At 44.3% G+C, this 15687-nt stretch overlaps 2 protein-coding genes across 4 annotated transcripts; both read left to right on the forward strand.

Annotated features, from left to right (window-relative positions):
* The first annotated feature begins 1315 nt into the window (after window positions 1–1315).
* LOC102718572 (B3 domain-containing protein Os07g0563300) lies at window positions 1316–7853 on the forward strand. Its single transcript, XM_040525818.1, has 12 exons — window positions 1316–1692; window positions 1977–2058; window positions 2166–2267; window positions 2798–3591; window positions 3749–3845; window positions 3999–4173; window positions 4370–4446; window positions 4929–5324; window positions 5530–5579; window positions 5922–6035; window positions 6353–6420; window positions 6942–7853. The coding sequence occupies exons 1-12, from the start codon at window positions 1331–1333 to the stop codon at window positions 7499–7501; spliced, it is 2877 nt and encodes a 958-aa protein (XP_040381752.1). The 5' UTR covers window positions 1316–1330; the 3' UTR covers window positions 7502–7853.
* Window positions 7854–8599: 746 nt separating this feature from the next.
* Window positions 8600–12994, forward strand: LOC102702393 (protein FAR1-RELATED SEQUENCE 5-like). 3 transcript variants are annotated; one of them, XM_006657774.3, is made up of 4 exons: window positions 8601–9055; window positions 9124–9226; window positions 9858–12267; window positions 12347–12994. In XM_006657774.3, exons 2-4 carry the CDS (start codon window positions 9224–9226, stop codon window positions 12397–12399), a joined length of 2466 nt encoding a protein of 821 aa, XP_006657837.1. In that variant the 5' UTR covers window positions 8601–9055; window positions 9124–9223; the 3' UTR covers window positions 12400–12994. The 3 variants fall into 3 exon arrangements, with proteins under 3 accessions (XP_015695341.1, XP_006657837.1, XP_006657838.1); XM_015839855.2 differs by having other exon boundaries at window positions 8600–9226; window positions 9858–12225; XM_006657775.3 differs by having other exon boundaries at window positions 8601–9226.
* The last annotated feature ends 2693 nt before the right edge of the window (window positions 12995–15687 follow it).

Raw genomic sequence — 15687 nt, forward strand, 5'->3', positions numbered from 1 at the left:
AGGAGAGGGGCCGGGGCCCACCGCCGCACGGTGTGTTTCCAAGCTGTGTGTGTGTGTGTTTTTTAACGCAGGTACTACGTACGTAAACGAGTACAGCTAGAACGCTTTGTTTTTCTCGCTGTTGCTGCTGTAGTATGAGTACGAGTATAATAATAGTATTACTAGCGTACGATTTTTTTTTTCTCTGATGTGGATCAAAACCGATGACCTGGTAAGCCGCTGCTGTTGCGTGGCGTGGCGTGGCCCGGCTTGCACTGCATGGCCCTGCGGCTCACCGGTTGCCAACTTGGTAGCCTTACCGCCCGCGCGCACCCACCCCCACCGGGCGACGCCGTCGTCACGCCCACGAGGACGTAAGACGGCGAGACCACCACCCCCGGTCATCTCACCCACCCACCCACGCCGCGCGACCGTACCTCCCCCCCCCCCTCCCCTCCCATCCCTCGCATGCATTTCGCATGCACGCACCCCCTCCGTCCCCTCGCCGGCGGCGAGCGACGCGCCGCGCACGGCGCACCGACGTGGCGCCCGCCGAAATGCATGCACCGGCAGGATTAGCCGGCCGGTGACCACACGTACGCGAACGTACGTCCGCCATAATGGCTCTGCCGTCTTCTGCCAGTGACCGTAGGGACAACGGACGGACAGGTCGTCGTATGCGCCTCAGATCAGATTAGATGCATGCATGGTGATCAGTGCCGCGGCTTGGTCGGATCGATCTTTTTGTGCACGGCGGCCATGCAGATGCAGGGGGGAGACGCCCGGACGGGGATAGATAGATAGCCAGATAGGGTTAAGGGGGATATATTCGATCGGAAGGGGGCGTGAGGAACGTGCATGCATGGACGGCAGCGGAGAGGGGGCACGTTGACTCCAGCCCGATCGGCGGTTCGATAAAAAAGAATGGTTATAGCCTTTGCTAGTGTTAGATTAGATCCACGCTAATTAACAACGTATCGATTGATCTCAATTCTCTAGCTCCAACTTGGTAAAATAATATGATTACTATTTTGTGTTCGTAGTACAACGATGACAATTACGAGTAACCTATGAATAAAAATAGGCGAGGGTGTGTCGTGTACACGTAGCAGCGGGCGTTGGTAGTACTACTATACAACTGCTGTGTTTTTTTTTTCCTCTCTTTCTTTCTCTCTGTCTCTCTCTCTCTTCTGCGTCTCGCTTTAAAAGCCTTCCCCAACGCCTCGCTCCCCCCTCTGGCTCTCTCGTCTTATTCCGTCCGTCCCCCACGATTCCCACACCCCAAAACCCCCCCTCGCCGCGCCGCGCCGCGCCGGGGCCTCGTCCGGCCGGGCTTAGGGTTCCCGCGCCCATGTCCTCGCCGGCGCAGCCGCCCCCGACGCGGCCGCCGGTGCCCGGCCCGCCCCCCTCCCTCGCGGCGGCGGCCCCCATCTCGGTGCAGCCGCCCCCGCTCCAGCCGAAGGCGCTTCCGCCGCCGCCGCCGCCCCAGGTGGTCGTCGGGGCACAGCCGGCTCAACAGCAGCCGCAGCAGCAGGGCGGCCCCGCCCACGCTCACGCTCACCCCCACGCCCATGCCCACGCCCACGCCCCGCCGCAGCAGCGGCCCAGGATCTGCTTCAACGCGCACTGCAAGGACCCCAAATCCGACGGCCCGCGCCGCCGCGGGTGGCGGCTCCGCTCTGGGGACTACGCCGAGCTCTGCGACCGATGCTAGTACGTACGGTAACCCTTAATCGCCTCCCTCCCCCGCACAATCGCGGCCCCGGCGGAGCGCCTCCGCGTGCTCGATTCGTGCGGGGGCGGCTCTTCTCCTCCTCCTCCACGCGCGGGCGGATTCGCCTATGGCGCCCACCGGATCTACGTGGAGTGATCGCTACGTCGTTGTAATTTCCGTGGAATACGCGGGGGTTTTGTGTAAATTTTGGAGGTTCCCCTGTGGTGGTTTGACTCGCGTGCGACTCCGAGCTCTCCTGATGCATGCATGTATTCTGTTTCAGTCACTCGTTCGAGCATGGGGGCTTTTGCGAGACCTTCCATTTGGATGTTGCCGGGTGGAGGAACTGCGAATCGTGCGGCAAGGTACGTACCGCATGCATGCTCGTTCTCAAAAATCTCTCGAGCCTGTATTGGTGTTGGTGGTAATTGCTGGCTGATCCCTTGCTGGTATCTCTGTTCTTATCGCGCAGAGGCTGCACTGCGGGTGCATCGTGTCGGTCCATGCGTTTGTTCACCTCGACGCAGGAGGGGTTGAGTGCGTCATGTGCGCTCGCAAGTCGCATGCTGCAGTGGTATGTCGTAATTGTTTCTACTGTTGCGTTAAGATTTGCTATTATTGGACTGATGGTGTGGGGGATAGTATATTTACGTAGTATTAGTGCTCCCTTTTTGCGTATTTTGACTCTCTGTTGGTGATTGATAAAATTGCATGCGTTGCTTTTGAGAAACCTCATAAGGATTGGGTAGTTCGTTTTATCACTTTTTTTCCCACTTATTCTCACCTCCAGCCATATACTTTTCATTGAAATGCAAATATGAAAAACATCCATCATTAACTACATTGCAGTCATGCTATTTGGTTGGCAGCATTAATTAGGTGTAGACTGATAGTATTATTTAGCTGGTGTTCTTTTATACCTTGCTTGCCATTTACTTTGAAGCTGCTCATTGAACTATGGAAAGGATGTTTCTCATGTACTGAATATTCATGCATTAATATATTTTTTTTGAAATCGCACAACTTTTGTAATGCATTTGTTTTCTTTGGAAGTACTTCATATTTTTTAACCCGTAATTATATATTGGTCCTCATGTTTGTCAGGCACCAAATCAGATATGGTCATCATCCATGCATATGGCTCAAGTTGCTGATAGGAAAGACAATTTTGTCAAGAGCTGGAGACCTCCTGCTGGGCAATATGCAAGCCAGTGGCGGCAGAATAATATGTGGGGTGTGCAAACCATTCAGTCTGACTTGCAGCAGCGACTAGCTTATGAGTTTGATAGGCCTAGTGGCAGTGAAAAATTGCTTCCAGGGCGCACTTTTATTCAAGCCCATGAGAAGAAATTTGATGACATGCATGACAGACCAACAACTCCTGCTGCCATGAACCAGATTATGAGGGAGAGATATGCCAATGGACATACTCAGCACAACAGCCTGGATCCGACATACGCGTATACTATCTATCACAGAGAGGGATCAAATCCAAATCTACATGACCACGGGCACCATGGAGGAGAAAATGACCATTTGTCTGCAAGGAAAGGGGTAGCTCCAGATCCTTGTTCCTCTGTATCTACTACCTTCAAGCTCGATTCACACCATCCGTCGATTTTAAAAGATGACCCAACAGCCCTACCACCTGGGTTGTCTCCTAATTTTTCATCGGCAAATGGACCAAAAGACCACATCAGAATTGGACCTCAGCAGCAACAGCAAATGGCTTCCTCCTCATTGCAGAAACAGTTCTATTCCCATACTGTGATTGATAACGATTTTCAAGCGCAATTGCGCAACGGAAGGCCCAGAATGGATGCAAAGGCAAGATCTCAGTTGCTTCCCCGCTATTGGCCTAGAATAACCGATCAAGAGTTACAGCACCTATCTGGAGAGTATCCAAAATTTTCTATGTATCTTCATGAGCAAGTTCCTCTAGATAATAATATACTCTATTTACTAGTAAATGCTGGCACTATTTGTGTCACATGTTCTTTTGTTTAAAGTTCAAATTCTTACCTGTTCTTAAGTGTTTCCTTAACCCTCCAACAGTTCAAATTCTGTTATTACCCCTCTGTTTGAGAAAATGTTAAGTGCTAGTGATGCTGGCCGAATTGGTCGTTTGGTATTGCCAAAGAAATGTGCTGAGGTGAGCTATGCAGTTACCATTTTAAGCTACATTTTCTTTTGTTAGATTATATTACTGAACTGTTTATTATTCTAGGCATATCATCCATGGATAGTTATAATTTGTTTATTTTGTTGCATAAAAACTCTTCTAACAGAAAATTGTTCTGAACAGGCGTACTTCCCGGCAATCTCTCAGGCAGAAGGGCTTCCCTTAAAAGTTCAAGATGCTACTGGTAAGGAATGGGTGTTCCAGTTCCGCTTCTGGCCTAACAATAACAGCAGGATGTATGTGTTGGAGGGTGTCACGCCTTGCATTCAGTCGATGCAGTTACAAGCAGGCGATACAGGTATTATATCTTTCATAAATGTGTGAGTGTTGAACTTCGGCTACAAAGACTCACTATATAAGTTTGCTATGATACGAGCTAATGGGGTGCCATTCTAATTTTGCTTCTCTTTCTCTATGAGAAACACCTTCCTTTTCTTTTAAATTCTGTTTAAAATGATTTTTCCATTCTAATCCATTCTGCTATATTTATTCAGTAACCTTTAGCCGAATAGATCCAGAAGGGAAGCTGGTTATGGGATTCCGAAAGGCAACAAATCTTTCTGCAGAGCAGGTATGAAAGTTTTGGACTAATCGTCCTTCAACATATTGGTTATACCTCTCACTAGTTCCAGCGGGATCAAGCATGCTCTTTGTATATTTGTCTCATGAAGTTTTATTAAGTGACCATATCTGCTATGTTCACTGTTAAATATTCTTCTGTATACTGTATTATTTCTCAAGTTGTGAGATCTGTTTGATCTAAGAGTTTTATCTACTGGAATGAGATAATTATGGCAACACTTATGGTTGGGCTTCAAACACAACAAAAAATGCTGTCTTTTTATTCTCTAAACCAATTGTATGTTAAGGTATCGATACACAATTCAGAGTGTTCTGTTTCTTGCTCCTGGAGAGGGTGCTTTTCTTTCTTTTATGCGCTATCATGCATTCATGCTGGTTCCTATACTAGCAAGCTGTTTACAATGAATAGGTTATACAATCTGTCGAACTGGTAATTAGTTTGTTGAAGTCTTCCTCTGGCTCATTTGACAGGACCAACCAACAAAGCCTGCCAATGGTGTACCACCCCCTCCAGAGGCAAATATTAAAGTCTCCGCTCCAAATTGTAGCCCTAACACTGCTGTGCCCCGACTAGATAAAGTCAACACAGAGGGCAAAAGCTCTAGCCCTGTGGAACAAGCTACTGCCTGTAAAATTGACAAAGGTGCATTATCACAAAAGGAAGGGCCAGGAACTTCAAGTTCTTCCCCAGGACCTGTAAAGAGAAAGGCAACTTCTGTTGGTCCGAAGATCAAACGGTTCCGCATGGACAGTGAGGAATCCATGGAATTGAAGATAACATGGGAGGAAGCTCAAGAATTACTTCGCCCTCCTCCTAAGGCCCCTTCAATTGTTGTTGTTGATGGCCATGAGTTTGAGGAATATGAGGTATGCTATGTTTTTTAGTTTTTGGCATTCAGATCTTGGCTAGTGGCCTGCAAACTTTAGCCTTATTCTGCTATCTAATTTATGGCTATCAGAGACAAAGTTCGGAGCATACTATCGATTTATTTGCTTTCATGACTTGCATTGTTGTGTCCTCAGTATAGAAGATTAAACATACATCTTCAATATTGACATCCATAATTTGCAGGAGCCACCAATTCTTGGGAGGAGGACGCATTTTGTGACTGATCAATCAGGGTAACATTCTCCCAACCAGAAAGTTTTGCCATCTACATTTGTTATACATGTGGAGAAGGATCCATTCCATTTTTTGCATGATGTTTATCTCAACAGCTTTCTCATCATACTTGTAACTTATCTAGCTATGTTCCATTTTTTATGCGTTTATTTTAATGTTTTGAAAACCTTTAATTGTTGAAATTATTAATGGTCTATCTGAATACTCTTATCCTGTTGGTGCCTGATGAGGCAACGATGTAAATCCTCTTGAGTTCATCTGTTGAACTATCAACAGTTTTAACTTTTTGGAAGTACAATATCTTGTCAATTTTACTTACAAAAGACTCATTTTTTTGCCAGTGAGAATCATCAATGGGCTCAATGTGAGGATTGCTCTAAGTGGCGTAAACTCCCAGTGGATGCCCTTTTGCCTGCTAAATGGACCTGCTCTGACAATAAATGGGATCCTGAAAGGTGGCCTTCTGTTTATTTCTGACACATTCAGCTTTATGTTGTATTTATGATTAGATTAGAGTACAATTTAGAATCATCTTGGCAACCATGTAGTTCCAGGATTCTTTGTTTTGATATTGTGATTACGAAGCTTCACTGTCAGTTTCTTAAAACTTTAGTTTGGTGGAAATAGTATGTTTGAAGTTTGAACACAAGAGTAACTATTTTTTTTCCATTTCTATTCTTGTGTGGCTGGAAGGAGGGTGGGATGATCTCATTCAGTCATTCATTTTACATATATATCTAGTAACTATCAACTAATATCAACTACTTATCAGGTCTTCATGTGATTCTGCCCAAGAGATAAATACAGAGGAGCTTGCAGAAATGATTCCTATCAAACCTGGTATGTATCTGTTCTAATGGTTTATATAGGCTCATATAGAGGTTCTTTCTGAAATAGCAGGCCAAATATGAATTCCAAAGGGGAATAAATTGGGGAGGTCCGCTATGAACAAAGCTGTATAGAACAATTTGCCACATGCCGAAACCTGCAAAAAGTACAGCCTGAGGCATGTAAAACTGGTTGACATCTGTCACTACTGGTGATTGGATGTCATAATGATGCATTATGGTGTTATTAGTACATGCTTTAGTGGGCACTTGGCTGAAGTTAAAGAACGGCTTATCCTGATCAATGTCTCTACTCACTTGACCCTGATCTAGCATTTTTACAGTGTCATGTTGAAGCCATGTTAAACCCATGCCAATCTTTTTTGCGGCCACATATTTCTGTTTCTAATGGCACAAATATGTTAAACCCTATGTTTTCTATGATCCATGCAATAAGCTATAACTGCACTAAATGATCTACTACAGTTATTGCTCTAGTGTTAAGTACTTAAAATTCATGTTGCTGCATTTCAGGTGCTGCAAAAAAGTCCAAAGGGAAGGTAGATACTGACAATATTGATGTTTCAGATGGGCTGGACACACTTGCAAATCTTGCAATTCTTGGTGAAGGTGAATCTCTTCCGTCCCAGCCAACCACAAGACATCCCCGCCATCGCCCTGGCTGTTCATGCATAGTTTGCATCCAACCTCCCAGTGGAAAGGGCCCAAAGCACAAACAGACGTGCACCTGCAATGTCTGTATGACAGTGCGGCGCCGTTTCAGGACACTCATGATGCGGCGTGAGAAGCGCCAGCGGTCAGAGAAGGACTCTGAGACACCTCGTAGAAAAGAGACAGGTCAATCCAGTGAGCCCGCTCCGCAAGCTGGCTCTGCTGCTACTCAAACCAGTACAACTAGTTCTCCCCAGAAGGCAGATACAAACGGTGATGGGCCTGAAGACATGGCCATCGAAAATAAGAGGACCACCTCTCCTATCAAGAACCAGATTGACCTGAACAGTCAGCCTGAGCGGGAAGACGAGCAGTCACCGAAATCCGATGCGGTGAGACTCCTCAGGGACAACACAACTTAGGGTTCTTGTCCATCCCCAAGTGGTGTCATACTGGCGAAAATGATGATACATAACCGATGAAAAAGAAAATGTCTATACCAATGGAGAAATGTGGCGGGTGAATTTGTAGTGTAGCTCTGTAGATGTTACTTTTCTATACCAAAGATGTAGTTTCCTGTGGCGGAAGAGATCCAGTTTCAATGTTGTCATACCATAGAACCAGGCGCTGGACCCGTTGGCGTTTGCTTTTAGGGCTGTTGCTTTACCCTGTATGTATTGTAGCGTAAGAGCGGCACCCGTAGGAGCATGTTCCCGGGCAAATTTATTCATGTACCGAATCATCCATCCCAGCTCGAGGAGAGGATTTATGTTACTTTCCTGGGTGGTATTCCCTCATTGCATTATTATATGCGTTCTAAATATGGTATATTATAATGCCATACTAGCGTTTAACATAAAATTGAGTTTAACCTCGTACTGAGCGCGGAACTACGCTCTCACCTGCATCTCTGTTCATGATACTGTCATTTTTCCTCGTTCCAGCCTGAGAATTGCTCGTCATTGTTGCAGTCCTGCAGGAGCAGCACAGATTCACCGGGGCTTTGTGCTCTGAATCCTGACGCTCTGCCTGAGTTCCATGCCTCCAACGAGTACCTATTGGGTTTATGAAATTTGCGACTGTTTTTTTTTTTCTAATGTTTCGGGAATAAATTGGAATGGAATATTATAGATTGATATAGAGAAAAAGGTTCTGAATCCTAACGGGATCCTAATCAACAGACTGCAGTGATATAAAATGTTAATTACTGAGTAGGCGAATATGTTGCCGCTCAACACAGCGCCGTGATTCCGAGCTAGGCTGCCATCGAGCCAGGCCACACTCAACCCTATGTTTTTTCAGCTCTTCGCAGTGGTTCATGTTTTGTGAGCGTGGGCCGTGATTTTAGGACGAGTTCGTTTTGCTGCAGGTTATAATGGTGGGCCTGAGACTACCCCAAAATCGGCCCAGGAGGACCCTACAGGCCCACACCCCATCGGCCGGCCCAGGCCAGCGACAGAGAAGATGACAGTTAGGGTTAGGCGCTACGCCGCACTGCTCGGCCGCTGACTGCACGCCATCGCCTCGCCGGCCTCCACTTCCTCGAGCTGCCTCGCGCTCGCCCTCGCCCTCGCCCGACCGCCCGACACCGTGAGGCCGTGCCACCGAGCTGGGATCTCCTCTGGCCCTGCTCCGGTCTCCGCCTCTCCGGACTCCGGTGGCCCTCAACCTGCGACCTGCGGCTGCGGCTGCGGCTGTGGCGGCTGCTCCCTGGCCCCGGACGGTGAGGCGGCGACCGACCGACCGACCGCCCTTGGCTGGCTTGACGCACGCCGGCTCGCCGCGACGCCGTCGCGCGGTGGTCCGTCACCCACGGTGCGGTGGCACCCGGCTGCCTGCCCCTCGGCCACCGCTAGCTCGCCATGGCACCCTGCACATCGCCACCCGCCGGCCCGTCCCTGCGAGTCGCCAGATGAGGAGGGGATGGGGTCAGATCCCCCATCCTTCGGTCTGAGCTTCAACGACTACAAGCCAAAGTAACACCACTGTTTTAGATGGTTTTTGCAGGATCTAGCCAATCCTTCAGTTCTGCTTGTTTTTGTAGGATCTAGCCAATGAAGGAGCCTCTATAGGATTCCATTGGAGGGAGAAGGCTCGTGCAATAGGCTCAACTCTGCTTGGAATTGGAAGAGATAAGCAGAAACATGGTGCGTGACTTGAAACTAATTACTCCCTCTTGTCACAAATATCAGATGTTTTAGGCAATATTTGTTCAAACTTTTGAAACTTACTGAAATAATTGACTGATTTTTTCCCTAAGCGTTGAACATTTTTTACCGGAGGAAGTGTGCATATTGTCGCAACGAAAACTAAGTAGGTATTCTGTGTCTTTTTGTTTGAGGGAAGCTTACAATGGAATAATAATTACGATGCATTACTCAATTAAATCAATGCAGCATGGGCTAAGAAACTGATATCATTCCTAACGTTAGGACAATAGAGCCTAAAGAAACAAATGTCTTCAGGCTCCCCTTTGGTATACGATGTCAACTTGTGGTGTAGGACTACCCAACCAAAAATCTCTGAGGCCTGTTAATGTAGCGATCAATCTCGCTGATGACCCAAGGTTAACACAGCAGCCTTGTCCAGGCCATGTAGCCATACTGCCTCCACACACACCTTGGGCTGTTCATGTGCCCATCCCACCAGCACCGTTGAGTCCTGCAAATCCACAGCAAAACGGGGTAGTATTTTTGTTGTTTTCTATCTTGATCTAGGTGTTTATGGATATATGAGCACCTACTTATTGACTGTTCTGGTGCAATTTGTGATTGGCAGGATGTGGTGGTGGCTGATGTTAGTCCTGCCATTGATAATTGTGATGAGAAGATGTTGCCAAAGGTAGATATGCTGTTTGATGGTGAAAATGAGGCATATGAGTTCTACAATGTGTATGCAGAGATGGTGGGCTTCTTTGTACGGAGATCAACACTCTGGACAACGTCAAAGAACATAATCACTAGGAGAACGTTTGTTTGCTCAAGGGAAGGTTTTCGGGAGAAGAAGAGGGGCACCAAAGAAGCAAAGTGCCCGCGGCCTGAAACGAGAATTGGGTGCCCTGCGAGCATGACAATTAGACTTAATGCCAACGGCAAGTACCGTTTGACAGAGTTTGTACCCAACCATAACCATCAGCTTGCAACAGCATCTACAATGCATATGCTGAAGGCTAAGAAAATCAGGCTTAAAGCACGGGCTGTGAGAGAAAATCTGGTGGATGATACTGTGAGAACTCCAGAATTTGAGAGTGAAGATGAGGCATATGAATTTTACAGCATGTATGCTGGGAAAATTGGTTTCAACGTGAGACGAGCAAGCATGACAATGAATGCTGAAAATATTATCACCAGAAGGATGTTTGTTTGTTCAAAGGAAGGTTTCCGTGAGAAGAAAAGAGGGGCAAAAGGAGTAAAGAAGCCTCGCCCAGAGACCCGAACTGGTTGTCCAGCATGTATGGTCATTAGACTTGCATCTAATGGCAAATATCATGTAACAGAATTTGTTACTTTCCACAATCACCCGCTTGGTGCAGCAGTGCCTTGTGATCTTGTGGCAACATCACAAAGTACAGAAACTGGTCAAGATGATGGAATGGATGTGGTTGATGGTTCAGCTGATGCCAATATCCACAAGCAAAATCTTATAAGTGATAATACCATGGCAGCATCTCTAGAAAGTAGAATTAACAAAAGATTCAAGTGTACAAAGGTTCCTCACAATGGTGACATAGGCGCTACTCTAGAGTACCTGCAAAAGATGCAACATGATAAACCTTCATTCTTCTTCGCAGTAAAATCTGATGATGATGGGAACTTGACGAACTTTCTATGGGCAGATTCAAAGTCTATCATGGATTTTGTCCACTTTGGTGATGTGGTATGTCTTGATTCAGCGTATGCATTGCAGGGCTATGGTAGGCCACTTGCTTTGTTTACTGGTCTGAATCATCACAAGCAAACTATTATCTTTGCTGCTGCATTGCTTTATGACGAAAGTGCAGAAGCTTTTAGATGGTTATTTGATGCTTTTAAGATGGCAATGAATGGAACTCAGCCGAAGACATTGTTAACTGATAGATCTGCTGCAATAAGTGAAGGTGCTGCAGCAAGTTGGCCTGCGACAGCCCATCGATATTGTGTCTGGCAAATTTACCAAAATGCTCTTCAGCAGTTGAGTCAAGCATTTCATGGGTCAAGAACCTTAGAATATAGCTTCAAGAAATGCCTATTTGATTGTGAAGATGAGCCTGAGTTTTTGACAGCATGGAGAGAAATGTTGGAAAAATATGACCTAGAAGATAATAAATGGCTAGCGGACTTATTCTCTCTTAAGGAGAAATGGGCACTGCCATATGGTCGTGATGCATTTTGTGCCGATATGAAAAGTGTCCAGCAGAAGGAGAGCTTGGGCATTGAGCTTAAGAAACACTTATCCCTAGAATTTGGCCTTTTAAGTTTCTTCCAGCAGTTTGAAAGAGTATTATGTGACCGCCGATCTGCAGAATTACAGGCTGATGTGGAAGCTAGTCAGAGTACAAAGAAGCCACCGCCTATGCGAGTGTTAAGGCAAGCTTGCAATGTATATACACCTTCTGCCTTTAAAATGTTTGAGAGGGAGTTTGAGCTATACATGGATTGCATGTTATACAACTGTGGTGAGATGGGCACAGTTTCGGAGTATAAAGTAACCATTGAGGATAATCAAATGGATCATTTTGTTAAATTTGATTCGCTTAATTCCAGGTTAAGTTGTAGTTGTAAGGGGTTTGAGTTCATAGGCATTCCATGTCGCCATATGCTAAAAGTACTTGACACTAGGAATATCAAAGACCTTCCTCCTCAATACATCTTGAGAAGGTGGAGAAAGGATGCTAAATCAGGATCTTCAAATGGTAGTTATTCATTCCCATTTGATAGTGATCCTCAGTTGGCTCAGACAAAACGTTACAATTTGTTGTGTAGGATATTCAGCATAGCAGCAGCTAGGGCTGCAACCTCTGTAGACACTTCTGCATATATGGAAAACCAATCAAGCATACTTATGGACCAAGTAGAACAAGCTCTTGAAACCAGGCCCCCGGACATGGCTGCCATAATTGGAGCTCATTCTAATCAAACACAAAATCCAATTGACAATATTATCACAGGTCTACACAACCACACTAATTTCATCAATGGCTCAGCTGATGGTACTTAAGTATTATTCTTTTACCATTCAAAACTGTGTTGCTGCCATAGAGAGATATTAATGGTGCTATTTGCATGCAGGTTCTCTAACCTTTCCATTTACATTGGGTGCCGGTGCGTTGGATTACCACTAGACAAGGACTAATTTCAAGTGCTAGCAATAAGGAGCTTCATATCCTGTACAGTAGAGCTTTTGTGGGAATGCAATTATATCCCATCAGAAAATACTAGGTCGTGTTCTTTTGAGTCATTAGTCCTTACAAATTAACCTCAGAGCTGAAAATAATGATTGCTAGCCCATCCATTGTACATGTAATTTTCAGATAGAATTTCAGAAATGCTGAAAAAGCTTCCATCAATGTATGTAGAGTAGAACAATATCAGAAAGAGCCATTTGGTCAATATTACCAATAATTAATAGCCATGTCAGCTCAACAATACATGTCTGTAGGAATTAAATTGTTTCTGCTGCAGACGTTCCAGTTTAGAGAAGGTTATAGCAATCTGTCTTCTGTCAGTGCAATGGATTGTCCACTTATCAATTGCAGAAACAGTTCTATTCCCATACCGTGATTGATTACGATTTTCAAGCGCAATTGCGCAATGGAATGCTGAGAATGGATGCAAAGGCAGGATCTCAGTTGCTTCCCTGCTATTGGCCTAGAATAACCAATCAAGTGGTACAGCACCTATATGGAGACTGGAGAGTATCCAAAAGTTTCTATGTATCTTCACGACCAAGTTAACTTAAGATGTTTGATTTTTTTTTATAATGTTTGACCATTTGTGTTATTTAAAAAATTATGGAAATATTTTTTATTTTGCTTATGACTTACTTTATTATAAAAAAAAAATTTAAGCACGACTTGGCATTTTTTACATTTGTACTAAATTTTTGAATAAGACGAAAAGTCAAATATTGCAATAAAAAGTCAAACATCTTATATTATGAAACGGAGGTAGTAATATACTCTAATTACTACTCTATATACTCTATTTATTAATAATATACTCTATTTACAATAGATCTTTACTGTCTTTTGTAAAGCTTACATACGTCAATCAAGGTAAGTCTGATTTAGATTTTTTCGTGCACATACGAATATGTGAATCAAAGCTTTGCCTACTGGTTAGGGATGACAATTATGCCCATGGGTATGTGTACCTGTGGATACCCGATGGGCACGGGTATGGGCGTCATTTTTTGCCTGTGGTCATACCAGCCCACAACCCAAATAACTAGTGGGTAGCAGTTTGGTTTTAAATTTTACCCGCGGATAACCTGTACCTGACCCAAAAATTATATTGAGGATGTTTAATAGACTTTTGTTCTAGCCCAATTGGCCCATATAAAAAATCATATATATACCGCTTCCAAAATGAAAACCCTAACTCCCTACTCCCTAACTCCATCCATCTGACCATCCCTTCGGTTGGCAACAAACACTCTCCAAGCATGAGCCCTAAAGCCTCCAGAGTCTAGATTTGCATCGGCTTCGATCGGTGGCGGGTCGGCGGCATCGACTCCGGTCGGCGGTGGGCGGGCGACATCCGAGCGACGGGCGGGCAACATCCAGCGGCGGGCCGGCGGTATCCGAGCGGCGGCAGACATGGGCTGACAGTGGCGGGGATTAGGTGACTGGCAGAGAGGGGGGGTGTCAGAGCGGTGGCCGACGACGGGCGACTGGGCAACATCCAAGCAGCAGGGCGGGCTACGGCGTCCACGGGGGAGCAGGTAAAGGCGGTGCGCGGGCAGCGGCGACGTTAGGGAAGCGGGCAGCCAGCAGGTACCCAGGTGCCCGTCGGGTATGGGTTCGGGTACAATTTTTTTTCTCACGAAACAATTCGGGTACAGGTCGGGTATGTTCCTGCTTTACCTGTATCCGACTAAATCCATTGCCATCCCTATTACTAGTTCAATTGGTCAGGTGTCTCGGTGTTGGATTTTAATTTTTTTATTTGTAACCCCAACACAGAGGCTTTTATATCTTCTCGTGTGTAAGTGTTTTTTCAGGCATACTCCTCATGTGTGTTATATCGTGGAGATAACAATTGCTTTTTTCGTTGACAACTTTGATGATATCATTGGCAATTATTTTTTTAAAAGACTTTGATTCTTCTCGTTTTGCTGCTTTCCGTAGAGAATTGGAGGTTGATTTCAGGGGGAGTTTATGTTTTTTAATGCATTCATGTTGCTCTAAATCTCAAAAGAATGTAAAAATAAGAAAAAGGAGAGCTTTGTTTATATCTCTAGTATATTCTTGTTCTTGTTAGCGATATAAGTGAGATCTTTTGATCACTAGTATTGCTTGTATGTGTTTTAGTCTTTATTTGAATTTTGCTATTACTTTTACTTGAATTAAATAAATATGTAATGTTGAATCTAGTGCTAGTTTGGATGATTTATACTTCCATATATGCTTGTTGAATTTTTCATTTCTCAAATGCTCTTTAAATGCCACAATGGCAAATAAAGCTAAATTTGCATGTCTTTACTTTATGAGAGGTAAAAATGGATACTGAATCCTTAGAAACAGTAATCACGATAATAATGTACCCGAGATAATTGAGATATTTATCTTTTGTGCTATCAAAGTGAAGATCAGCAAAACGCTCAAAACTTGTTGGAAGTTTCTCTTGACATTTATCTTTTTAATATGAGCATGTAAATTTGAGAAAAGAATGTTTAAACCTTCTTGTCTATGTGTAGGGTATTTTGTTCAAATTATGTGCTAGCGGACGACGACTTTATTAGGTTAGAGGATTCTTTTTATTTTCGCTAAAAAGATTTAGTTGATTGGTTTTTCCTACAATTCAACTCTCTCTCTGATTGGCTTGGTTCTTGTGTTTTGATCCTAAAAACAACTTTGTTTGAGAAGCTTGAGATCATATAGCGATATGCAACGGATATATTAGCTCTCAAAATATGAATTCTGCTTACCAGTTTATTCTTGATTTACATTCTCTATTTCATATTATGAGACTTTTTGGTCTTGACTAAATTTATTTGTATGGTAATAAATCTAGACACATATATAAAATATATACATTGATACATGGATGATTCTAGGCAGACTTAGAAAATCTTATAACAGAGAACGAAGCGAGTAATCATTACATCTCAAAATATTAATTCTGCAGTGAGACTTAAAGGTAGCTCCCATTGTTAAGCCTATAAAAAACTCCCACAAACAGGATCTATACACACACTAAGAACTTATACAGTTAAAGACTTAGCAGTACCACAGTACACTCAAGTGTAATCTAAACACACACTAAGAGCTTAAAAAGACTTAGCAGTTTCACACTACCCTCAAGAGAAAATCTAAAAAAATTAGTTGGCTACTAATATGTTGTTTTCTGAATTTTATAACTATTATATATGTCAGAATGTTAATGTTATAACGACTAATTGCACAGAC

The sequence above is a fragment of the Oryza brachyantha genome, chromosome 7 (assembly GCF_000231095.2).
Source record: "Oryza brachyantha chromosome 7, ObraRS2, whole genome shotgun sequence".
In the NCBI taxonomy this organism is placed as follows: Eukaryota; Viridiplantae; Streptophyta; class Magnoliopsida; order Poales; family Poaceae; genus Oryza; species Oryza brachyantha.

Bases quoted from the DNA above. Each gene is read 5' to 3' on its own strand.
- LOC102718572 (XM_040525818.1), top strand. From the start codon at position 1,331: ATGTCCTCGCCGGCGCAGCCGCCCCCGACGCGGCCGCCGGTGCCCGGC. The intron at 2,268-2,797 runs GTATGTCGTAAT...CATGTTTGTCAG, and splicing joins GCAAGTCGCATGCTGCAGTG to GCACCAAATCAGATATGGTC. The intron at 3,592-3,748 runs GTATCCAAAATT...ACCCTCCAACAG, and splicing joins TTACAGCACCTATCTGGAGA to TTCAAATTCTGTTATTACCC.
- LOC102702393 (XM_006657775.3), top strand. The intron at 12,268-12,346 runs GTACTTAAGTAT...ATTTGCATGCAG, and splicing joins CATCAATGGCTCAGCTGATG to GTTCTCTAACCTTTCCATTT.